A 25,784-nucleotide genomic window follows, 5' to 3' on the forward strand; every position below is an offset into this window, starting at 1 on the left:
CTAAACTCTGCTGACCTGATCTCCTCTGACTGCTTGTTCCAGAGTTTAGAGGCTTCCACTGAACATAGATGTATATATATTTGTTATATAGTTTTTATAACAGGAGAGTCTCTTCTAAATCCAAAGAGAAAAATCAGAGCTCAGATATGATGGGAGAAAATTGAAATTTTGGGTGGGTGAGCTTTGAGCTTTGAGGAAATATAAGAGAAAACTGGAAGACCTATCACAGTGACAGTAACACTGGGTGAAAGGAGGCTGTCGTACGAGGAAATAAGTGTGTAAAATAGTGAAGGGTTACAATAGATTATGTCTAATAAATATTTCTTAGATGATGAAAACAAAAATCCCGAAGAAGATTCAGGTTAGTGTCAAACCAAATGCAGATGTTCTTTACAACAGGCTTTACATGTTGACACAATAAAACTAATACAAGATGTCATCTCCGGCCCCCGAGGGCCGCTGTCCTGCAGGTTTTAGATTCTGACCCATTCATTTGAATCAGGTGTGTTGAAGCAGGGAAATATGTTTAAAACTACAAGATGGTGACCCTCGAGGTCTGGAGGTTGACATCCGAGACCTAGCAGATGGCAATATTTGTTGAGTCATCTCACTTTTGCTTTGAGTTATTTGAAGTTCTGAGACATTTAGTTTTTATCATCCTGAAGGCAGCTGCGTAGTAAATGTCCCTACTGTAGCGAATCCTCTTTAATCGTCTGGTCTCTGTGTCTGGATGTGTCCTTCAGGGCTAAACTCCTGGAGAGCGAGGCTATCAATGAGAATTTACGGAAGAATCTGTCTCGCGCGTCCAGCCGTCAGTCGTTTTACGGAGGGCCCGGCTCATTCTCCACCACTCTGCTGGCCCCTGAGAAGGAGACCTCCGACATCATCGAACTGGCCAAGAAAGACCTGGAGAAGCTAAAGAAACGAGAAAAAAAGAAAAAGAAAAGGTAACAGGAGCTACGGTTTGGATGATTTGGATTATTTGATGTAGGCGTGCCTGCATTGAATGTTTTGATTTAGTTGTGCTTTCATATGGAAGAGTTTCAAACAGGAATGGGGCCAAATTTTATTTAAAGCAGTGAAAGTTGTCCAAGGACATGTTGAGGCTTTGGCCAGAATTGTATCATTTATGACAACCAGACACCAGTTTACAGAAGCTAATAATAGTGCTGCAGTTGGAAGTTTAAATGCAGTCATCGTAAATGTGGATCTCAGGACGATATCAGGCCTCTAATGATTTAATTATTGAAGTTAGAGCTAGTTGTGGCATGAATAAATCAAACTAATACCGGGCCTCATTCACCAGTTTAAATCCTAATTTGCACTTTTTCATGGCCTTCACAAATTTTTTCTCATCCAGGCTAACTTCAAGTAGTCGTTCCCCCTTTTCTGCACCAAACGTGGCCTTTCTTCTTCCTAGTCCTGACCACATGAAGACCTGCTAGTTTTTTAATAAGTCATTGGGACATTTTGTCTACATGGACCCAGTGTTTTGAGAGCCCAAATCAAGGAAATTTTTCCAACCAATGTGAAAAAATCTGAAAAGCCACAGTTTAATTGCTTTGTCTTCAACTAACCCATACTCATCTTTCCTGTACATAGCCCCATCTTTCACTTAAAAAACCCCACCTACAGCTACAACAATGGCAGATTACATTGTTGGGTTTGTGCTGAGTCATCTTGTAGTCAAGTGTAATCCAAAGCAGAAATGGGCTTCTCTTCTCTTTTTTTTTCTTTTTTTTTTTTTTTTTTTAAGCCTCGATTATCCACCATCTTCTTCTTCAAATGTTTTATATTCCACAAGTTTCTGCTCCATGTCTTATTCCCTGTTTTTGGTGTATTTCTGTGGCAGTGTTAAAGCACCACTTACAGGCCGGGTATTTAATTTAGTGTTTTTAGGCGTTTTGCGTGGACGTACACTTTTCAAGAAATGATTTGGCCTTTACAGAAAATGCTTTTAAAATGAGATCAGCGTTATCTCCATGTGGATGTAGCCTTACTGTTACTCCAAGATATTGCAGATTCTGTCCCACAGATGGAGCAAATCTTTCATGACCATGCACATGAATTTACAGAGAGTAATAAGTACCTATTTGGACACTTTAGACTACCAAGAGCTGTTCTCACGAAGCTTTGCAAGCAATTAGAGCTATAAAAATGGTCCAACCCCGTTCTACCTGCATGTGGGTGCAGGTTCTTTCCACTTTGGGCTTTTTGGTCACTAGAACATTTCAACAGGTGCTGGGAGACAGGGTGGGCATATTACAGCTGTCCACTGATCTTTCTCCCTTTCTAGTCATAAAGCCAATAAATCAACTGGCCACAGAAAACAAAAAGGTTCCATAAACAGCTGAAGAACAAGTTGCATTCAAGGGAATTTAATTCTGTTGCTGGTCCTCCTAACACCACCCCCGAATAGACAGCACACATGTGCATTAAAGGTTATTTTCCCTCTTCTCCGTCAGTGTGCAGGCATTTGGTGGTTTAAGAGTAGAGATGTGAACAATATGGCAGTCTAAAACCATGTTTATGAACCAGTGTTTTTTGAAGAAAGAAAAATAAAAAAGAATTTAATAAATCTAACCATTGAAGGCATTGGTGAATGAGGCCCATCATGTTTTTGATTTTTCCCAATAAAAAATAGATATGTGGACTTTGTTTAAAACATGGATCTGTGATGGAAAACTGTTAAATTTAATGGAATCTGCTCCTTTTTTAACAAGCATAGCTGAAATATTCAACCAGAAGCTTTCTTTGCTGTTTTTCTATTTGCTGTATTCTGAGACTTAAAGAAAAAAAAATAAAACCTTCTGATTAATGTGTGGTTACTTTAATATAAATTTGATCTTTAATAAATAACATTAAGAGTAAAACAGGCTCCAGGATGAAGATGGTCAGGGCTGTGCTGAGGGGGATAAAAGGTGGGGTCCTCAGTGCAGAGTTTCCTCTGACCATTCTTCCTTCATCTCTTGCTTCCTTCTCGGGTTTGACCCTTCACCCCTCCCTGAAGACTCCAGCAGCTGTTGGAGGAGAGAGAAAGGGAGGAAAGGGAGGAGGTGGTGGAAGAGGTTGAGGATGCCAGGTTTGTCTGAGCTACCATCCTCTTGTTGCCATCCCCATCCTATGCTTCCACTATTCCACTGTTTATTTGACTTGTTTTTAGTTCATTTTGGCCCCCACCTGGAGTGAAATAGGCTACTATAGAAGAACTTTGTTCCCATCAAACACTTTTTTAATAATCTGAAATATTAAATCTCTTTTCAGATCTTTTTTTTGCTCATCTTTACTTTACTCTCCATGCTCCATCTCTGCACTTTTTGAGTTGAATATGATGAGAAGAGAACAAGAATCTAAAATATTCAAACTGAGGACTGATGAATATTTTTTCTTTGTTGGGTCTTTTTTTCTTATTTGTTTGCCTGTCACAATGGCTTTGTGGCACACTGCTTTAACATCACTAATCCCTCTGATTGGATAGTTATTTATCCAATTTGGTTCACACATTTACTTTTTTTGTGCCTCCTTTTTTCTTCCACGCTTGCTTTTCCTGGTTTTGTTCAGACTCTGAGATGCTTCCCTCCTTAATTTTTAAATGAAAATCCACAAAATGGCTCAAGAAAACAGCTAATAATTTGTGCTCTTTAAATGCATCAGTGTCTGAGAACATATTGTAACCTATATCAGCTTGATTGCTTATAAAGACAAGGCAACTCCCCTGATAACAGCCGATCTGTGCATATATGTTACTAAAACAGTTTATTACCCACAGATGTCTGCTTAGAAATATGAGTCTTGCTAACTCAAGTGTTCCAGCACCTGTGGACGTCACTTTCTGCAGGAAACTTTAACGTGATCTTCCTGCATTGTACATTAATGAGCTGGGAGCGAGCAGCTTTGACTGACAGCCATCTCTGAATTTTTTAGTGCCAACAAGGAAGAAGTTCCCGACAACGATCAAGAAAAGGGCACCGAGAAGGAAATGGCCGAGCGGGTCAGCGAGGATGCTGAAATGGTACGATCCTGATCAGTTCTAACTTTTAACATAAAACTGCCTTCAGATAATAAATTAAATTAATATGATGCTGCAGGAGGTCCAAGAGGGCAGCGACCATGAAGAAGGAGAGGAGGAGGAGGACGAGGAAGAGGAGGAGATGGAAGTAGAGGAGAGCTCTGATGATTCCGACTCGGAGTCGGATGAAAAGGGTATCAGGGAAAATTTCTGTCTGAACTTTTCCAAAAACTTAATCTTACCCATTTGTGCTCGGTGCTTCCTTTGTAGCTAATTAAAGTTCCCTTTGTTAGCATGTGGGGAATCACAGCCAGCTTTCCAGTGCACGTCCCTCTCCCTAATAGAGATGTGCTGTGATCCAACCAAAATGTCTCCATGGTTTCAGGTCTACATTATACTGCTGAGTGACAGAATGTCCTCTTAAATAGACGTACAACTTGTGTTTTTATCTCAGAAAAGTGATTCTGAATTACTCAACACATCTAATCTTTAGAGTGTGTTATCTGTAGTGTTAAAGTGATGTTAATCTTTTGGAAGTTAAGGAAAAACCTCAGATCTATGACCTTCTTCTTTTTCTGTATTTGCCTTTCAACATTTAAAACTTACTAAAATATTTACAAAGTCAATAACTAAAAAGACAAATAGAATAATATATGGACTTGCACAGTTTGTCTAAATTTTAATTGTTTCAAAACAAACAATACAAAGAAATCACTGATTTCTCTTCAGGGGATTTCATTAGATGTTTTTCCATAAATGAACTGGATATTATTTACATAGTTTCTAATGGTGAGAACATTAAGTAATGACTTAAAAAAAGAGGCAGAAGTTGAAGGATTTGACAGAAGTTGACAGCATAGAACAAAGACATATTTTAATCTCTTTCATCAGTTTAAATTATATATGGTATTAATACATAATACATATGTATATATTATAGACTCTTGTGGATGTGCAGCAAATCTTTGAGGAAACTTGCAATTAAATTCATGAGTTCATCTGCAACTGTGATGCATTTCATGTGTTGGCATACATCTAAAAATACTCTGAAAATTAAACTTGAATGTTCCCTTTACATACTGCGTCGCTGCTTGACACATAATACATTATTACCCTCCAAAAAACATAGTCTGTACACTCATATTTCCTGCATTTCTCAGCTACTGATATTTGTGATCGTCCTTGTTTGTGTGAGATATCATTAAAGTAAGACTAAACACTGAAATGGAAGCAATGAGATTCCAAGATACTTCCCATCGAAAAAGCAGACCGTCGCTTTTCTATGGCCTCTCTAGGGAGGCTGACACACCTAAATTGGAGGAACTGAAAATGTCAAGGGAGAGGGATATTGTGGAAAAAGTCTGGAAAACAGCAGTGGAAAACTGTATCCAGCTGCTACACTTCTGCAAAAGAAATCCACACACAGCTTATTAATATAAGCAGAATGGCTCAGCTAAAATGGAAAAATGACACATGCTGCCATCATCATAAAACAGCAGGAATTATAAGCAAATATAAATAAAATCAAAATAAAAAACAAGTGAGAAAAAAGAAAGAAAAAGAACAAAAAAAACACCTAAACTAAATGAACTAATTAAAGAAAAACTACAGGGCTGAGAGAAGAATGAGGTGGATTGTATTGTTTAATACTAGAACTGCTCTGGTTTTCTAACTATAAATGTGACTCCTGATCTGATCATCTGTTTGACAGAGAACTACCAGGCGGATCTGGCCAACATCACCTGCGAGATCGCCATCAAGCAGAAACTCATTGACGAGCTGGAGAACAGCCAGCGGCGTCTGCACACGCTCAAACAGCAGTACGAACAGAAGCTGATGATGCTGCAGTGCAAGATCAGGGACACCCAGCTGGAGAGAGACCGCGTCCTCCAAAACATGAGTAAGACGAGGAGGCCGTGCATGCTGCGCTGTTTCTGATCATTTACTTAGTGTCCACATGTTCTGTTTATATATAAATATATATATATATATATATATATAAAATATATATATATGAATGAATGAATTTATTGTCATTGCACAACAATTACATCAATAATTAATGGCAGTGAAATTCTTAGATCCCAGGCTCTGCTAACGATGCCAAAAAGAATATAAACCACAACATATAATATATATGTCCACCAGATGGCATCTGTGAGCTTAATTCTTCATGTTTCTGTGTCTGATCTGGTTATTTGACTCAAATCTGAAGTATCTTTAAATTTTATCTTCACCCACTTTATTTAGAAGAATGAATATTTCTCCTGACATGTTTGATCTCAAGCTTTTCTCCTGAGTATTTAAAGAACAAAATAAGATCATTCAGACTGTCTGTGCTTTAGAAAACATAACTTCTCTTGTGAATGTCTGCCAAAATGCAGTTTATCAACACAACAGATCAACTTCTGTCTGAGACTAATTTAAAAGCTTTGAGGAGTTTTAAGCCCACCTGATAAGTTAAATAAGGCTGTTTGGAGCAAATGTTTGTACCTGCAGTGAGAATGAGAAAACTTTTTAAAATGTTTAAAGAATGATGAAGCGTGTCCTTTTTATGCATCAGGTTCTTTGTATGTGTGTGTTGGATATTTAAAGATTCAGTTGAAAGCGGCACAGAGGACAAGACTCGCAAAATCAAGGCTGAATACGAGAAGAAGCTGAGCGTCATGAACAAGGAGCTTCAGAAGCTGCAGTCGGCTCAGAAAGAGCACGCCCGTCTGCTCAAGAACCAATCACAGTACGAGAAGCAGCTGAAGAAGCTTCAGATGGATGTGGCAGAAATGAAGAAGACAAAGGTGCAACACCTGTCATTTTTTTGTAATATTGACCAGAAAAGGCACACTTCCCACAGATTTTATTGGATCAGAAGTTTTATTTGCAAGTCAGAACCTCTCTTGTTTAATCTGATTGTTCAGGTTCGTCTCATGAAGCAGATGAAGGAGCAGCAGGAGAAAAACAGGATGAACGAATCTCGCAGGAACAGAGAAATTGCCTCTTTAAAGAAAGACCAGCGTAAGCAAGAGGTTAGTGATGAATGCTTGCTCAGTCTGGGATTTCATGTTGGTTTTCTGCAGCAGAGCAGATTTACTTATCACTGTTAATTCTATTATTGTGTTTCCTCCTCAGCATCAGCTGAAGTTATTGGAGGCTCAGAAGAGGCAGCAGGAGCTTATTCTGAGGAGAAAGACTGAGGAGGTGAGCAGCACTGAATCAGCTGGAGTTGCTTTACTGTACTGTGATTGGTTGTTCGGGTAATTGATGACTTTTTAAACAAGCGTAAGTATTACTGATTTGGTATTGAAGTATAAAATGAGTTAATGTTGCCAATGACTAAAAGGATAAACAGTCTCTCTCCCAGCAGAATGGAATGTGGATGTTGAAAAGCGTCACATGAGTAGTTTGTCCAAAGAATGAAACAATATAATTTAGGAAAAAATTAAAAAGACAAGATGACTGTCTTTGTGATTCTAGAGGGACAGATTTAAGCAGCATGACCTGGAAAAACTGGATTGACTTTGCAACCCCACTGTTACATGACTAAGTGTCACTCTTCTCTTAGTAAAGTTGGCTCTGATATAAATGTAAGCGCCCTATCTTTTAATTAGTCCATCAATGCCTAATTAATTTTCTGCCTCAGACGTGATATTCTCCTCTGCGAGCTTCCTTTCCTCTGCCTCTCTGACCTGGTTGATGGTGTGTAAGATGATGGGATAAAATGGTATACTGTCAGTCATCAGTCGAGCAAGTTATATTAGCTGTCATCATCTCCACAGCTCCAGTGGTCGCCAGTGCCTGATGAGCTGCCACCATCTTGGTAGGCGTGAGGCTATCCTGCAGCAGAGATCTTCTTAGTTGTTTCAGAGGCATATTGCTAGTGGAGCTGCCCCTAGAACTGCTCCATAGATATTCTCTGTAGATGATATGCTGTAATACCCTAGTTATGTTGTCAAGAATACTATAATGCAGTTATAAAGCAGCAGGATGTGCGAGACGTCTAAAGCATAATTGCTTGCAACCCTATCAGTCTCACCATGTGCACATATGGGTTCCTTTATGAAGGGAGATTATTTCATTGGGAAAATTGGTGTAAACAGGTAATATACATAAAGACATGCAAGTGTTGAAGATAGATGCCTTCCCCTATGAATGAGGAACTCACAAAGGCTCTATTTGTAAATTACATACTGATTAATATATTAGAATATTATCAGTAATTATTAGTATATATTAAGGATTGCCAACTCTGGTCCTTGAGGGCTACTGTTCTACAGGTTTTAGATGTTTTCCTGCTGCAACACACCTGATTCAATCAAAGGGTAATTAACAGATTAATGCAGAACATTGCAACAAACATTTAATTTAAACCAGGTGTGTTGCAGCAGGAAAACATGTAAAAGCTGCAGAAACGCAGCCCTTGAGGAGCAGAGTTGGTGAGCCCTGCTATATCTGATAATTACTCCAAGCAACAAATGTTAAATTTATTAAAGTGGAACGAGATTTGTATATTTTAAAATATGGAGCTATGATAATTGCTACTACAAGCATCAAGTACATTTTTAGGTTTGAATCTGTAATTCTCAGATAGTTTCAGCACATTTTAGGATCTTTTTTTACCGTCCCTTCTGCTGATCCATTCTTGTACATATCTGTCCTCACTTTACTCTACATCGCGTGTTTGTGGATCAGGTGACCGCTCTGAGGAGGCAGGTCAGGCCCACCTCAGGTAAGGTGATCAGGAGAGTGAACCTTCCAGAACCAGTCCAGGACTCCCCCCACCGACCTCCCTCCGGACGCATGTATTCTTCCAGCAGTGCTGCTCCCAACGGCACACGGTAAGTCTGTTTGGGTGTTTTTATTATTGTTTCCATGGAGACTTGACTTATGCCAATATTGATCCATCTGCAGTCCAATTAAACAAAAAAAAACAAATAACAGACTTATGAGTAACTTCAATAACAGAAGACGCTGTCTGATCAGCTCTTCTTACAGGCGTACAGCAGGAGTTTACTCCACCAGAATCGCCCGCAACAAATGGCAGTCCCTGGAGCGGCGGATCTCTGATGTCATCATGCAGAGGATGACCATCTCCAACATGGAGGCTGACATGAACCGCCTCCTCAAGGTAGTCCTAAAGCACTTATTCTGGGTTTTCATTTTAGTATAGTTAATAATTTATTTCTTGACACAATCCAACAAAAACAGATAAAAGATGATCTAAAAACAAGAATGAAAAGCAGAAAGAAGAAAATTCTTATAAACTTCCCCTTCCTAACAATTTAATCTAAATTAATTTCCAATAAAAAAACAACAACAAATCAACAAAAAACAAACAAGTGTGATAAAGTAAGGCTAATCTAGCCTCTCTATCTAACAAAGCTTGATCACTTGAAACCATCACATGAAAGTAAAAGAACCATTAACATGTAAATAAATTCAATAAATCAACTTTAACTTTCTTTTCAAAGCTATTGATTGATTTATCTTCTTCCATATCGTTGTCCAGATTATTTTCTAAACTGATTTCTTTTACCGATACACCGTTCCATCAGCTGAGCTCTAAATCTGGGTTTCTTAAAGATGTCTTTTCCTTTTAAATGACATGTACTCTTTCTTCAGATGTTTTCTAATTTTTAGCACAGACAGTATGAATAATTGATGGTAATAAATAATTAATTGAAATAATGATTAATAATTCATTATAACTTTTTACTTTATTAATCCCAATAGGGAAATTCAGCCCTGCATTTAACCCATCTCTAGATGTACTAGAGGGCAGTGGGCTGCCATGTTTTTGGCCCCTGGGGAGCAGTTTTCCACCTAGGTTAGACTGTCCGTACTTTTCTTAGTTATTTAATATCATGTAATATTTCTTTTCCCTATTCAGTGGCAATTTGTTTTTGTCAAACCATAATTAAATTTTTTTTCTCTATTTTAACCACTTCTAACACTTTTAATTTTCTCCCCAGACTAAAAAAAGTACAAACAATTTAGAAAGTTTAACAAAGTTATTAAAATACAAAATGACGCGTAACTCACAATCTAGATGGTGGAGACGGGTATGATTTAATACCTCCATTTTGGGGTAGAAAATAGTCGCATCAAGACCCTTTATTAGTGAATTCTGCATCATCTTATTTATGCTTTTTATTATTTTACATTAGTTTACTCCAGAGCAAAGAAAACCTGTTACAAAATTAGAAAGTGAACTTTTTTGTATTGTAAATTTTCTCTTTTTCTGCTTCACCATAAGTCTGTAAAAGGTGTGTATAATTTTTCAACGTGCAGCAACGAGAGGAGCTGACCAAGAGGAAGGAGAAGGTCATCAGGAAGAAGGACCGGCTGGTCCGAGAGGGGCCGGAGGCAGAGAAGGCCGTGCTTCCTCTCAGTGAGGAGGTGGATGCACTGACGGCCAACATCGACTACATTAACGACAGCATCGCAGACTGCCAGGCAAACATCATGCAGATGGAGGAAACCAAGGTGAGGATGCCTCATCACCAGTGTTGGGCATGTTATTTAAAAAGACGACTTACTTATAGTTAGAAGTAACTTCTCCCAAAAAGTAACTGAGATAGTAACAAAGTTACATTCTGAAAATAATTTATTGTTCAGAACAGTTAATATTTTATTACAGTTTTTTATGTAAAAGAATAAGGAGCTGTAAATTCAACTGCATATTCATTTATTCATAATAAAACTGAATACTAGATCTGATTAATGAATGAAATGGAAACTTAATGGAATAAATTACTAACAATAAAATCATCAAGACTAATCTTAGGCTGCTTGGAAGTCGCGGCTCCGTCTCCTACTCAGTAGAGGTGCTTCATATGATTAGAACTGCTTCCAACCAACATTACTTTGTTTCTGGTCATAATAAAACATTTCTCATCCTTTTCGTTTATCTCTGTGAAGGGGAAACATGATGTCTGCAGTTTCCATTTAAAAACTTTCCTTTGTTTTCTTTGTGAACATTTGTGAAAATGTATTTTTCTTTTATCATATGGGATGATCAACATTATTTTCTTACAACATGAGCTCACCTGCACAGTTGTCAGACTCCAGCTGCAGTGATGCTGCAGCGAAGAGGAAGCACATCTTTCAAGATGATTAATTGCTGATTACTTTCAAGGCTCGCAATGGGGCGGACCCCTTTCTTTAAAAAAAAAAAAAAAAAAAAGACCTTGATTAGCAATCAGCTCCTACATCTCGTATGTCTAAGCAAATTGCTCAGTTGCTGAATTTGCATCAAACATTTTTCAAGCTGTTTCATCGTAGCAGGCGATTTTCTCATGTCAGAATAAAATGTTATACCAGATTTGTTTTCAGTTTGTTGTGTCATTCTTTGAGTGTTAAGTGCTTATAAAATTCAGTCCAAGCGGTCTGAAGTCAGTTTTTTTTCTCATGTTGATTTTCCAAAAATCACTCACTTGAACGATGTTAAAATTTAATGAATACAGCAAACAGAAAACAAGCAGCAAGTTGGACTGATGGTAAACATGGCAAAGACTCCAGAGAGGTGGAACGGCTTTAAACAGCCTCAGTTCTCTTGGATTATGAATAAAAAGATAAAAGAGTGGGATTATAGAGTGAGCAGGCGTATCTTTGACATGTCCTTGCACTTCCATTTTTTGTGCATTATTTTGTAGCTACCTGGTCCCAAACTAACCCTAGTATACCACATTCTGCCTCTTTTTTCAACACTTTTTTCTTCTTTTTTTATCTTTGTAACATCCAACGGGAGCACCTTGTGAAATACAACCCTGTAACATCCTCAATCTTTCAAGAGTCTTTTTTTAGTTTTTCTAGTTTTTCTTTGCTTTGTTTAAATTTGCTTTAGAAATGCAGAATTATTGGTGTTACAGAATTATTTAAATTTAACATAAAACACGTTTAACTGTTTATTTAGCTGCATTAGTTGCATAAAATAATTGGATGTCATAAGATAAAATGTGAATTAGCTGAAGTTGAGTTTTGAAACTGAATCCTATTGTGTCCTGCAGGAGGAGGGGGACACGGTGGACGTCTCAGCTGTGATTGGCTCCTGTACTCTGGCTGAGGCTCGTTTCCTGCTAGATCACTTCATGTCAATGGCAATCAACAAGGTACCATATCTTTCCTGCTTTTCCCATTGACAACACTTATTATTAACCTGTTTTATTTTTCATCTAAGGAATGTATGAAGAAGGAGTAAATCTAAAGGATGTGTTGGTTCTGACGTCAGGGTCTGCAGGCAGCTCAGCGGGAGTCTCAGGTGAAGGTGATGGAGGGCAGGCTGAAGCAGACTGAAATCACCAGCGCCACTCAGAACCAGCTGCTGTTTCACATGCTGAAGGAGAAAGCAGAGTTCAACCCGGAGCTGGACGCACTGCTGGGGAACGCTCTTCAGGGTAAAAGCAGATTTAGTTTGGACCTTGGTAGAACAGTTACTGACCAGAACCCAGTTTTAACCCAATCCACCTCCTGCAAGTCTCCATCTGGATGATGATGTCATTTTAAGATCCATTTTTTCAGTATACACATTTACCTGCATATTTGTTACAAAGCAGTTGCTTTCCAGGAAGAGGAGGACTGGGTTGCCGTTCAGTTGCATGATTTGGCCTTTTTCAGACGGTCTTGCCTGTTGCCTTCTGCTGAAGAGAAGCTGGTCTCATCACTGAACAGAATCAATACTATAATATCATATTACCATAGTGAAGTAATGGCGTACATGTCGTACATTAAGAGTAATTGATTAATTCTGTATCCTGCATCTCCACCAGCCTCTGTTCTGTAGTATGCTGTGTTTACAGTAGACACATTATTTATTTTTGGGGGACTGTTTTTGATTTGTGCACTGCTTTTTTTCCGGTTCCCCCATGTTTTTCTTTTTCTTTTTGTTTTCTCGTGTTTTTACAGAGCTAGGTAACCTCCCAACCGGTAAGTGAAACCACATTAGAATCTAATCCTCGTTATAAATGCATGGTTCCTCCCCCCTTTGCACTCTGAAAACTAACTAAACGTAACGAACGCAGGTGCATGAGGTGCAGTGCAGTCGAGCTTCCCTCCATCTGTCGGTTGGCCCCTTTCTCTTTCCTTATCTGGTTCCTTCCTCCCCCTCATCTTCCTCTTCTTCCCAGCTCACATGTGCTACAGCCTCCATGCTTTAGCACCTGCTAACCCCAGACCCCTCCACAGGAACTGTGCAACATGGATGTTCTGTAGGTCAGCTGACCCCATCAGGAGCAATGAACTAATGTTTCCTCACACTCACCCAGCTTGTTCTCTTACACTGGGTCTCTTACTTTCATCCCCCCCCCCATTATCTTTTTCAGTCCATGTGAGCCCAGCAAGACGACCAAGTTTGTCAGTAAAACAGCATGGCGCTATGCTGACTTCAGTCTCATCTGCTACTTCCCTCCTTCATTTTCTACATCCATTCTAAGCAGCTACAAAAACTAAAATCTAAAACAATCGCAAAAAATGAGAAGCAGATGAATAATTCAGTGTTAAAGATAAAGTCATCTCATTCTTATCAGAGTCTTATGACCACTGATTGTCACTCAGCTCTGATGTTGTTCACTGATCTCGTTTGACAGAAAACGGGGATGATAGCAGCAGCGATGAGTCAGCTCAAAGCCCTTCAGCAGAGGGAACGTAAGTATATGTTGGGTTATTCTAGATTTGTTGCATTAATACTCTGTTTGTTAATGTTGATGTGATGTGATGTCCTGTTGTGTTTTTGTGTAATGGAGTTTTCATGTTGCATATTTTCATCTTGATGTTGATGTTGAATGATTAGCTAATATTACATTTAAAGTGCATTTCTTGATACTCGCATTAAACAACTGATGTATTCCCACTATAGCAACTTGGCATCAGACCTCATGAAACTGTGCGGGGAGACCAAAACAAGGAATAAGGTATTATATGTTTATTATATTTATGCCTTATTTTCTAGAAAAATATAAAATATTACTTCAATCCTCCCCTGCCCCCCCAAAAAATTCTTTATTTTTTCCCTCTATCTCTAACTTTCAGGCTCGCAGGAGGACCACCACTCAGATGGAGCTGCTGTATGCAAACAGCGACTCTGCTCCCGATGCACCCTCAGATTTCTCCGGCCCGATGCTGCCGTTAGCCGAAACACCAGATGGAGGAGGAGGAGACGTGGACTTGTTGGGCTCATCAGTCAGGGAATACACAGCTCTCTCCCCTGGCTTTTCCTCTAAAATGGGCAGCATGTAAGTCCAGGCCCGACACTCTTTTACTAACACATTATATTAACTGCTTCTTTTCTGCTTCCTGCATGCTGCTGCTTTATTGAGTATTTGCCATTTTTACTCTGCATCCTTACAAATGCCCAAACTTTACTCCAGTTTGAGTCCTTTGAGGTGGAAGCATGTAGATATTGGAAAATAGTAATATTCATATGGCTTTTCATTGGCTCCTTTTCAACTTATCCACTAAAAGAAAAATTACTAACAAATCTGCTTGTTCACATTCACTTTATGTGAAAAGTAAAGCTGAGGGATCCGTGATATTAGAAATATGGGTGAAAAACAAAACCTGCAGTGTCGTCTTTAATAAGCACAGCCGAAGAACCATCACTATGTTGGGCCTTTAAGATATCAGGTAACGTTGTTTCTGTGTGTTCAGCATGCTCATCTCCATCTTTGCCATTAATTTGTGTTGGTGTCATGTCCCTCTTTTTGTTTTTGTAATTCCTTTTTTTTTGTATACTTTCTTTGTGGTGTGTGTGTGTGTGTGTGTGTGCGTGTGTGTGTGTGTTTTTGGATAAATTGATCAATCTGAACGATCAGTTCTGGCTCCAGAACTCCGACGGGCGTGGAGAAGCGAGCTCCGGAGCCTTCCCCGCTCTCTCGCAGGAAGACCTATGACAAGGCACAAGCAGCGGCTGACAGGGCAAAGGTCAAGGAGATTAAACAGTAAGAGCTTGTTGCCAACACCGTGGCTCCAGAGCTGAAAGAAACAAACAACAAACAAAGCAAAAGGCTAAATACCTTCTCTTTGACTCTACTAATACTACTTTGGCCAGTTTTCCTGCTTTGGAGACGCATGTGGCGTTACCATAATCAATAATGCTCTGCTTCTTTGTGATGACCTTTGACCTGCCAAATTTAAGTCAAGATTTTCCTCTTTAACTTAAAAATTCTGTCTCTGCTTTGAGTCTTAATAAAATCTAGAGATTTCTCCTTTTATGTTCTGTGTAGTTTTGGCTCAAATTCGGTGTTTAACTTGCTGATCAATGCCTCTATTTCTGATGTTTCTCTGATCTACATTTTACTTCTTGATTAATTTACTTTTCTTCCTGCTTTTGTCTGATCGGTAAATTCTCCCATTTGAGACTAATTTTTAAAGAATGTGATAAAGGAAGCTGTTTGGAAATTGGCTTTGCATCAACTGAGAAATAATTCTTAGTTTAAGCTGTAGAAGTTGTTTCACATCTGTGGATTGCTTCATCCTGCTGCTGTGTTTAAGCATTCGACAAGGAAGACCTGCACAAGTTCACCTGCTTTTTTGCATATTAATTGTTTGCAAGCTAGTGACAATATTTACTGCAGATGAACACACACAGTTATGAGTGCATGTGTATGTACTAGAGCTGGATATTCCTACATTTATGTCATATGGATGAATCACAGGATGAAACCACAACCTGGAGTGAGAATTTTTCATTTCCTTATTTTGGAAGAAGTGGAATAAATCACAAGTTTGATCGCTTCACAATTTTGTATCAATCCAGTCAATAACAATTCGATGTCATTATCACAAAATACTGCCACCACAACACAATTTAAACACTGGTTTAAGTTGGCTAAGTAACTTTCAGAACAAAGCACAGCAGGAAACTGTTTGAGGTGGGTGCTTTTTTCACTGCTGCACCATTAGACATGCATGCAGCAGAGCAGCTGTGTTAGGGGTGTTGAGCAGTGAAAATAGAAGGAGGAAGTTCAGCAAGTGAAGCTGTAGTGACGTTAAAGTTGTTGCCTAGAGATACTTTGATTTTGGTTCGGATGTAAACTACTGCAACTGATGTTGAGCTAAAGTTGTCACCAGAGGCTGCAGCAGGAGCAATTTGCTGCACCACCTTAGCTGCAAATGTAATTTGGAGTAAAAAGAATGAATTAAACTAAAATCTCCTAAATTCTCTGGTTAAGCTGAAAAAGATGGAGGATATCAAGTCACATGTCACTTTGAGGCATATTTGCTAGAGGTACTGCCAACAACAACAAAAGAAAGCAGGGGATCGAAATAGCCACCACAGTTTATACATGCAACGGTGGTTCTGATTAGTACTGTGGAGAAAGGCGGATTCAGGGCTTGGTTTCAGACACTCTGGTCATTCATGTATTTTTCTGTACAATGTACAATTCTGTTACTACAGTAACTGTTTTCTCAGTCAGTGGAAAAAGTCAGTCATGACTTAAGGTAGTCACCTCTACTCATATCAAGACACAAACACAACAAAAGTATCTGAATTTAATTTTGTTCCTTAGATATTTAAATGGAAAACCATCTATTCTTTAAGCAGAAAATATCAATATATTTAACATGTCTATTTTGGGACATTAAAGGGAGAATATAGTGTAAACTTTACTCCTGTTTAGAGTCTCAAACCACATATTCTAGGCCTTTGTTATAAAAACCAAGATATTGCTGTCTGCCTTAAGTTATCTGTGGATGTCAACATTGTCATCATCAAATGAAAATAAGGATTTTGGTTGTTAGAAAATCGCTGTATTATCGATATTTTCAATTGGGATCAGTGTTATCGGTTCCTTTATCATTTATCAAATTGTTGGGTTTCAGATTTTGATTAAGTGCATAAAACAAGAAATAAATGCTAAATAAGGTTCCTTCACTTGAATAGAATTTAATTTCCACAATTAAATTGTTTGTGTTTTGACCACTACACTACCAGGACCGCACACAGAATAAACCCTCCAGGCTACAACATGGCATTTACTCTGCCACCAGCCTCAGGCTAACTCTGACATTTGTTATGGCAAGTCTCCTCATTTATTATCATTTGTTTACTTTTTTTTTTTTTTTTTTTTTTGGTGTGCAGTGAGCGTTGCAGCTCAATGCAAGCTTTGGCTTTTGTAAGATTGAAGGTATTTTTATCAGAAGCAGAAATTATACATTAAATAGTCATTGTCCAGCCTTTTCATTCGTGATTCAGGGTTATAAAATTAATTAGAAAAAGCTTCATGCTTTGCGCTAACAGCAGATCTCACTGTCGTGTGGCATTTTAATAAAAAAAAACTTAGCTGTTGTGAAAAAGTCCTTGACGTTGCAAAGCCGTCCTGATGCTCGCTCCCATGTGACATAAATGTGGCATATGCATCTCCCTTCTGTCCTCATGCAGTCCTCCCACACTCGTGACAGAGTGTAAACAGCTCAGCGCTCACTTTAATTATGCCGCCGCTTAATTGGCAGCACTCCTGCCTTCTTTCACAGCCCAGTCATCGGGAACCTGAAGAGCAGCCCACCACTTCATCTCAGCCCTACCACACAAGTCCCAGTAACCACAACTCAGTGTTTAGCTGCATGACAGGGCGTCTGAACTGCAGATAAGTAAAATTGACGTTACCATACCAGAGACTCGGATTAAAGTTGGAAATGGATATTAATGAGGAGCAGGGAGGATCGTTTCTCTGTAAAATCTGTCAGTTTGTTATAGGCTGGTTGGCAGCTCTCGTCCCAAATTACTTCAGATGTTTTTCTCTGAGTGCAAGAACACAGTAAATGTGGATTTGTAGGAGCACTAAACATTTAGATATTGGAGTATAGTGTTGTCATGTTTTTTTTTTAGTCTTTTCTGTTCACAAAGCGAACCCAACACATGCTGTAAAGCCTTTTAAAGCCATGTCAGTGTTTGGGGGTGTTGGGTCAGTAAATCATCAGGTTTATCTACTGATATGTTTGCTAAGCGTGCCAGGCTGAGTGTTTATTTTCTGTGTAGCCACTGTATGCTGGTCATTTCAGCTCAGTTGGATAAAATAGTCAAAATAAACAGCCATGGACCACTAACCAGAACACTCACAGTACTGGCACAATCCTGAAAACTAAATCTGATAAAGGCTGTTTTTCCCCTTGCAAAATTATATATTTAAAACTGAACTGAGTACTTTTTCATACCTAAAGGAAAATGACATTTGTATGTTATATATTGTATTAATAATGTTATGGTGCAGCAGAGCTGACTGCAGCAGAGAACTGTGTGCAAAAAGTTTATATGTGCAAATGTTAGCTGATGGTCTCTTAATTTACTGGAAAGTCCACGCTTTGTTTCTGAACGTGTGGCTTTAAATTTCCACATTGCATCCGAATAGATTCAAGTGGCAAAACACCATTGTTTGCTAAACTTTACTTGCATGACCTGGAAGCCATGACTTCATGAAAGTAGGAAATATACACCCATTGCTGTGGTCTGTAGAGGCATTACTGTGATTTGTAGGAACAGCATAATGTGGAGTCATCGTTCCTCATTAGTCCATCTCAAAGTTAGTTTGTCACTACTCATTTGACTGTAATAAAGAAATTAAGTTGAAAATGTTTTTTCAGCTGTCAGGAATATCGGCTACTCTCTTTCTCCTCTAGGATGGATGGATGCCTCCACCTCTCTTCCAGCAAAACCCGTCCTGTTTCCCCATCTCTCTCCTGTCAACCAAAGTACAGTTTCGTTTTGTGCTTTTTCTTGATTTGCAATCCAGTTTGAAGGTTCACCTTTAGTGTGCAGGGAAAAGCTGAGGCTTGAAAACAGCCTTGATCTCATGGTGTGGATTCCTACTTTCACTTAACTGTCTGTGCTGCTCAGTTCTCCGTGTAATGTTCCTTGGAACCGGTACCTCTCTGGGTTTTTGATTTACTGTAACAGCTATCCAGACATAATCATTTGATGTAGTTAACATCTGTAAACCTATGCACTCATCAGCCACATTATTAGTTCTACTTCTTTTGCCCTTAGAACTGCTTTAATTATTGGTGGCATAGATTCAACAAGGTGATGGAAACATTCTTTAGAGATTTGCTCCATATTGACATGACAGCATCACACAGTTGCTGCAGATTTGTCGGCTGCACATCCATGATGAGAAGCTCCAGTTCCACCACATCCCATAGATACTCTATAGCAGAGGTCTCCAACTACGGTCCTCGTGAGCTACTCCTACTACAACACACCTCTGCACAAGCCCGTTAATGACCCAGTGATTTGAGTGAGGTGTGTTGCATCAGGGTAGAATCCAAAACCTACAGGACAGTAGCTCTCGAGGACCGGAGTTGGAGATCCCTGCTCTATAGGATTGAGTTTTGGTGAGTGTGGAGGCCATTGGAGTCTAGTGAACTCATTTTCATGTTCAAGAAAGCAGTTGGAGGTTTGAGATTTGTGACATGCATTATCCTGCTAGAAGTAGCCATCAGAAGATGCTACACTGTGGTCATAAAGTGATGGACTCCAGCAGCCTAAACCTTGATACAAGACAGGATGCATCCGTGCTTTCATGTTGTTTCCACCAAATTGTGACCCCACCATCTGAGTGTTGCAGCTGAACTGTTAGCAACTAAGTGAATTGTACTAATAAAGTGACCAATGAGTGTATATATCCTTTCTTGGATCAGTGCATTGTAATCCAATTAGAGCTGCTGTGCTGAGCTTGGTACAGCTGAGCCTGAATCCTCTCTAATCTTCTGTTAATTAGCTCTTCCCATTTTAGTAAAGCTGTTGTTGTTGGTAATAGGAGCTTTTTTCTTTTAAACCTCAGATTATCAACATCTGCATCTGTGGAAAAACTACCAGCTCATCTTGCTGCTACTGTTAGCATAATTGAACAATCTTCTCTAACAGATGCCAATTCATCACTTGTCATCAGCTAATTATTAATCCATCAGGGCTCCTGTGATGCTAACATCTCTGAGGTGACACCACTGCTTTCCAGAAATCACCTTATCTTCAGCTTCTCGGGTGTTCTTGATCTGTAAAGAACCAAACCATCTCATATATCTGGGTGCATCATTTGTCTTCTGACTTTTCTCTCTCTCTACTTTTGATATGCAGCTTTTTTTTTTTGACAAGAGCTGAACACTTTGCATGTTTGTGTGGGTGTGACTTGCATCTGTGCTCCAGTCCGATTATTACCCCACAGTATACCTGTGTTTTATATATATTTATACGTGTGTTTTGTAGGGGCGTCATCAACCCGGTCCCACCCACTAAGAGTAGCAGGTCCTCAACACTGCAGTGCGTTCATGTCGCCGAGGGACACAGCAAAGCCGTTTTGTGTGTCGACTGCACCGATGACCTTCTGTTCACTGGATCCAAAGGTTAAAGCTCAGAACCATCCTTCCCTCCCTTCATCCTGCCTAACACCAACTCCTCCACCACTCATCAGCAGTCCTTGTATGTCTCCCTGTTAGAGCATTGGCAATTTATTACTGCTTGACATGCTGTGATATAACAGCAAATAAAACCTGACAGGGATTAATTAAGATTGTCATATGCACAGCGTGTGGATAAATTAAGTAATGAAATAAAATGACATTATGCATACAAGGAAATTTATATGGTGAAGGATATTTTAATGTAATAGATGAAGGTAAATGTGTGGGTTATTAACTAGACTGAAGGGCTCATTTATTCCCGACATGGCTCATATTTAACAGACTTAGTTCTCCATAAGAAAAATGCCTCGTTAGTTTTTTGTGGCCTCGTCCGGGTCTGCCAGGCTTCTTCTTCAGCTTCTGCTGCTGGGGACATGTTGACAGCCAGTGTGTCCTCTTGCAGACCGGACCTGTAAGGTGTGGAATCTGGTGACTGGTCAGGAGATAATGTCCCTGGCGAGCCACCCCAACAACGTGGTGTCTGTCCGCTACAGCTCCAGTTTGGTCTTCACCGTCTCCACTTCCTACATCAAAGTCTGGGACATCAGGGACTCTGCCAAGTGCATCAGGACTCTCACGTGAGCAGGACTTAAACGGTCTTGTTTTCAAGATGTTTAGCTTAGATTTTATTTATTTACAGTCACATTTACAGAAAGAAGTGTAGGAGGTTTGACAAAGATTTATAGATATCTCATCTACATGTCTTCAGGTCCTCTGGTCAGGTTAATGTTGGGGACATCTGTGCGTCCAACACCAGCCGGACGGTCACCATCCCGGCAGGAGAGAACCAGATCAACCAGATCGCTCTCAACCCCAACGGGACGGTTCTGTATGCTGCTGCTGGGAACTCGGTCAGAGTGTGGGATCTGAGAAGGTGAGCAGAGAGGATGCTGTCTGTTAAAGAGCCAGGTTTTACACAGCAGTCAGTCTGGACTTGTGTTGCTCTATAGTAAAATATTTTCCCTGATTTTATCTTGATTATCCTGTTTATTTAGCTGATAGGAGAGGATGTACTTTTATCATCACCTTTGCTGTATCATATCTTTTCCTTGCAGCATTGCAAATCAATTGCTGCTACCTTTACATAAAAAAAATACATATTTCTTTAAAAAATATTTTTTTATTAACTCAAAATATCAGCGATCTCTCTGTAATTACATTTTTGCTGGAAAAAAAAACGTGACAAGTATCCAGTCCAAGTCCTTTCATCGGTTACTGTCAGCCAGCTGGTGTTGGCATTGATGAATGTCCTCTTTGATTAGCTGAGAAAATAAATCCATTTGCTTTCTGTCACTCTAAATGAGGAAGATGGCTTTAATCAAGACAAACTTCTCACACATGACTGAAACTGGATTTTAATGTCATGTAATTTGGTGATTTTTAAAGTTAAAATTTAGACACTGAATGTTTGTTTTTGTAATTTTGTTGCACTTGTTGCAATGACAAATAAATAAAGTTCTATTCTATTTATTTTTTTCTGTCAGATTTGCATCTACTGGCAAACTCACAGGTCACCTAGGTCCAGTTATGTGTCTGACTGTGGATCGGTCTGGAAACAACCAAGACCTGGTGATCACTGGGTCCAAAGACCACTACATCAAGGTGTGTTTTACAGCATTTAATGCGCATGAAATATTCAGAAATGCAATATCGTCATTTCTGTTTTTCAGTTGCCTAAAGCAAGATTTTGTTTTCCTTTCTTAAATACCGCTGATATTTAATACACACCAGTGATTCTCAGGGTACAAACCACACCTTTAATTTGCTGAGTTTCTGCTGTTGCAGCTGTTTGATGTGACCGAAGGCTCTCTGGGGAGCGTCAGTCCTACACACAACTTTGAGCCGCCGCATTACGATGGCATCGAATCACTGGTGGTCCAGGGGGACATTTTTTTCAGCGGCTCTCGAGATAACGGAATCAAGAAGTGGGACCTGGACCGCAAAGACCTGCTTCAGGTACTGGATGAGCCAAAATGGCCAATTTAATCTGAAAGTATCAAAATGTTTTTATTTATTAAACACTCTTAGACTTCCCATTGTTTTTCTGTCATTTTCAACCAGTCTGCCCAAGACATCCTCATCCAGACAAGTCACTAGATATTTTTTTTCAGACCATTCTCTGTAAATCCTAGAGATGAAAATCCCAGTAGATAGCAGTTTCTGAAATACTCAGACCAGCCCGTCTGACACCAGCAACATTCAAAGTCACTTAAATCCCCTTTCCTCCTCATTATGATGCTGTTTGAACTTAGACGAGTCGTTTTGACACTGCAGTGTCTACATGATGCCCAAATGAAATTAATTCCTGCCATGTGATTGGCTGATTAGCCATTTGTTATTAGGCAGTTTTTTAATATTTTTCTAAGTTGTTCTTTTGTTTTAAATAAATGTTCCAAATTAGGATAATCATTATCAGGTTATACTGATTCTACTGGTTTTATTATCATTTATCAGCAAGTCCCCAACGCCCACCGTGACTGGGTGTGTGCGCTAGGCGTCGTCCCTGGCTCCCCGGCCCTGCTGAGTGGCTGCAGAGGTGGGGTGCTTAAGCTTTGGCACACGGACACACTGGGAGCTCTAGGGGAGCTCAAGGGTCATGAGAGCCCCATCAACAGCATCGCTGCCAACAGCAGCCACCTGTTCACCGCCTCTGAGTAAGTCTGGCACACACACACACAGGCAAATATTTTGGCTCTGGTTAGTTTTAAGAGTCCTTATTGATCAACTTTAAAGATTGCTTCACCAAGCTGTCGGTAGACTTCACCATTTATTTTTCCTTATGATAAAATTAAAATCATTTTCAGTTTTTAGTTCCTCAGTTAAAGAAGCAGAAAGTTTTTTCGATGGTTTCTTCAGGGTTTCACACATCAGATTAGCTTTTTGTTCCTTTAGATGAAGAAGTGCAAACAGACCAGGATGTAATAGGAAATATGACTTTTTAGTAAAAATGGTGAAAACAAAACACTCATTTGGAGACTTACTCTTAATTTTGTCTTGTTTTCCAGTGATCGCACTGTGAAGATCTGGCGTGCACGCGGTGGACTAGACAGCACCTTAGAGGCGGTTGACAATGCAGACGAGGTGGCCAGTAACTGAACACAGTGCCACCTGATTGCTTTGACTCCAGAAGGACGTAACGGCATTCCTCCATGCCGCTGTTCTGCACTTTGACCCCGAACATCTCACCTTAACGCTGACTTCTTAAACCCACGATCCTCCACGCCATGTGACCTTTATCACCAAGCCAACAGAATCACGGTCATCTTGTCTCAGCAGAAGCTAAAACTGTAGTTGTTTAATCAAAATTAGTTCACTTTCTTAATAATTACCCTTCACGTTGTGCGTGCAGTCAAAGACTAATCATGAACATGTACTCCTAAGATATTATAGACTAAAATAAACACTTTAGAAAGTAATCGTGCAGCTCAGCATACTCATGGCTGTGCTGAGTTCAAATACAGACCAACATACAACCAGGAAATAAAGAGCTGTACTGTGTTTCGTCAGATTAGGGACAAAGCTGACATGAAATTTAGTTTTTAGGAGAAAAAAGGTGGCAGGGTTGGTAGCTGGTCCTCACAACCCAGATCTCCAGTTTGGATTGTGTCTGAAGTCAAAACAGAACCAGTGTCCTCTCAAAGGACAAATCCTAAAGTATTACTTAAAACTCTGCAGCTTCAGATCAGCGCGCAGATCTGTGCACCTCATCATTTTGCCCGGTTGCTGCACTGCACGGAAAATTTACTCATTTGCTTTCTTTAAATCAGATGAGGTCATTAAAGGAAATATGAGTAAAACTACTTCTAAAGCGCTCAAATGAAAACATCTCATTTGTGTAATCTGTAGGAAACTAAAGTGGGAAAATTAGGTGTTCTTTTAAAAATGTTTCTCCATTTCCAGTTTTTTCTACCGCTTAAACAGAAGTTCCTGTATTTCATCTCCTGAGATTTAAACATGCCAAGTTTGCCACCTTCAGCCAAGTTGAGGCAAGTTTGTTTCCCTCTTTTCTGTATTTAATGCGCAGCATATCTAAGCAGCTGCTGGCTGTAGCTTCATGTACGTTTTCCAGCTCATCAAACTATTCCTTTAACCCTTGAGCACTTGTAAAAGACACACATGGTCTTTGAGATTCACTCAATCCATTTAAATGTTAGCAGGTTCAGCACTGAAGTTCTTCACTTACTGTTCACGTGTCATCGTGTGTCAGGTTGTGTTCACTCTTCACATATGCAGTTGACACTCGCTGAACCTCCACCGCTGAGTTTCTGTCCCTGCTGCTAAGGCGTCTCCTCACCTTTAACCCTATAAGAGGGCTTCTTGTCACGGACTCCAGGTGACGTCCACCTCGTACCGTAGCCACAGTATGTGTGTGTGTATATATGGCGTAGTATCCTTTTGTTTTTGTTAGGAGAGGCCATCAGGCTCGGTGTTAGTTTGCCTAACTGCATAATCAAATCTGATCCTTGTGAGACTTTCCGTGAGACACTTGTGGTCTCCCCTGATGTTATTGATCTTTCTGTGGCGATTGTGACCTGTCACTTCTGAATGTTTGGTGAAGCATCTCTAGGCTTTATTCAAATACATATCTAATATATGTAAAGTGTGTATTTAAAAGCAAATCTGACTGAATGTTTGCTAGTTTTGTGGGACCACCAATCTGAATGCAGTCTCACAGCAGAGCCAAGAGGACCAGAGTTGGCAGGACGACTGACGAGCAGCATTTAGCCGGGCTTTGGACTGAGCTTTTCCTCCACTGAGATGGCTGGTTATGTTTAGTGGCCTATGGTTAGTTTTTTATTTTTTTGTTTATTATTCTCTCCTTGTTCCAAATATTCTGGGCGTTCCCTACTTTGGAGTTTTAGTAGCCATTCCCCAATGGAAGTCTGTAGCGATTCTAATGTCAGATGCCTGGTAAGAATAAATGCCATCTGTCAAAAATGACCAACTCAGTGTGGCTCTTGTGGTTTATTTATTTCAATTATTATTTATGCTGTTGGCATATCTGCAGATTTGGTTACTTTTTTAAAAAAAATATCTACAGTTTAATGCATCATTTTATAAAATTAAGGTATTTTTTATTTACAAATTTGTTTGCAAAGTGCAGTTTTTAAATTGTACTTTCCTTTTTTTTTCTTTTAAGGCCCAATATTAAATCGTTAAAAGCAGCATACAAAGATTCAATAACAAACTCTAATTCCATTTGATATCAATCTTCCATAACATTGTGACAACTGACAGGTGAAAATGATACGATTCTTGTATTGGAATCACAACAGTTGATGAGATCCTGTACTTCGTTGGACCACCACACCTGCAGCTCCTGAGGGACGTTTCTGATGTGCAGTGGTCAGGACAAACTGAAACTGGCCTAAAAGGAGTAGTACTAATG

General features: G+C 39.5%; 1 protein-coding gene across 5 annotated transcripts in view; it reads left to right on the plus strand.

The window, feature by feature from the left end:
- The window catches only part of kif21a (kinesin family member 21A), a 51,921-nt gene extending 26,585 nt beyond the window's left edge, over positions 1 to 25,336 (plus strand). The window contains exons 11-36 of one of the 5 annotated variants that reach the window (XM_041996233.1): positions 744 to 947; positions 3,011 to 3,082; positions 3,925 to 4,012; positions 4,089 to 4,203; positions 5,721 to 5,909; positions 6,605 to 6,804; positions 6,925 to 7,032; positions 7,136 to 7,204; positions 8,696 to 8,841; positions 8,987 to 9,131; positions 10,295 to 10,489; positions 12,013 to 12,114; positions 12,234 to 12,399; positions 12,908 to 12,928; positions 13,588 to 13,645; positions 13,857 to 13,911; positions 14,030 to 14,232; positions 14,812 to 14,937; positions 18,617 to 18,688; positions 20,202 to 20,338; positions 20,799 to 20,973; positions 21,105 to 21,269; positions 21,880 to 21,997; positions 22,181 to 22,351; positions 22,850 to 23,049; positions 23,401 to 25,336. In XM_041996233.1, the coding sequence (XP_041852167.1) occupies positions 744 to 947; positions 3,011 to 3,082; positions 3,925 to 4,012; positions 4,089 to 4,203; positions 5,721 to 5,909; positions 6,605 to 6,804; positions 6,925 to 7,032; positions 7,136 to 7,204; positions 8,696 to 8,841; positions 8,987 to 9,131; positions 10,295 to 10,489; positions 12,013 to 12,114; positions 12,234 to 12,399; positions 12,908 to 12,928; positions 13,588 to 13,645; positions 13,857 to 13,911; positions 14,030 to 14,232; positions 14,812 to 14,937; positions 18,617 to 18,688; positions 20,202 to 20,338; positions 20,799 to 20,973; positions 21,105 to 21,269; positions 21,880 to 21,997; positions 22,181 to 22,351; positions 22,850 to 23,049; positions 23,401 to 23,491 (3,391 nt within the window). In that variant the 3' untranslated portion in view covers positions 23,492 to 25,336. The remainder of the gene's footprint in view (positions 1 to 743; positions 948 to 3,010; positions 3,083 to 3,924; positions 4,013 to 4,088; positions 4,204 to 5,720; positions 5,910 to 6,604; positions 6,805 to 6,924; positions 7,033 to 7,135; positions 7,205 to 8,695; positions 8,842 to 8,986; positions 9,132 to 10,294; positions 10,490 to 12,012; positions 12,115 to 12,233; positions 12,400 to 12,907; positions 12,929 to 13,587; positions 13,646 to 13,856; positions 13,912 to 14,029; positions 14,233 to 14,811; positions 14,938 to 18,616; positions 18,689 to 20,201; positions 20,339 to 20,798; positions 20,974 to 21,104; positions 21,270 to 21,879; positions 21,998 to 22,180; positions 22,352 to 22,849; positions 23,050 to 23,400) is intronic. The other 4 variants (XM_041996230.1, XM_041996231.1, XM_041996229.1 and 1 more) reach the window with 4 other exon arrangements.
- The last annotated feature ends 448 nt before the right edge of the window (positions 25,337 to 25,784 follow it).

Source organism: Melanotaenia boesemani, chromosome 10 (genome assembly GCF_017639745.1).
Source record: "Melanotaenia boesemani isolate fMelBoe1 chromosome 10, fMelBoe1.pri, whole genome shotgun sequence".
Lineage (NCBI taxonomy): Eukaryota > Metazoa > Chordata > Actinopteri > Atheriniformes > Melanotaeniidae > Melanotaenia > Melanotaenia boesemani.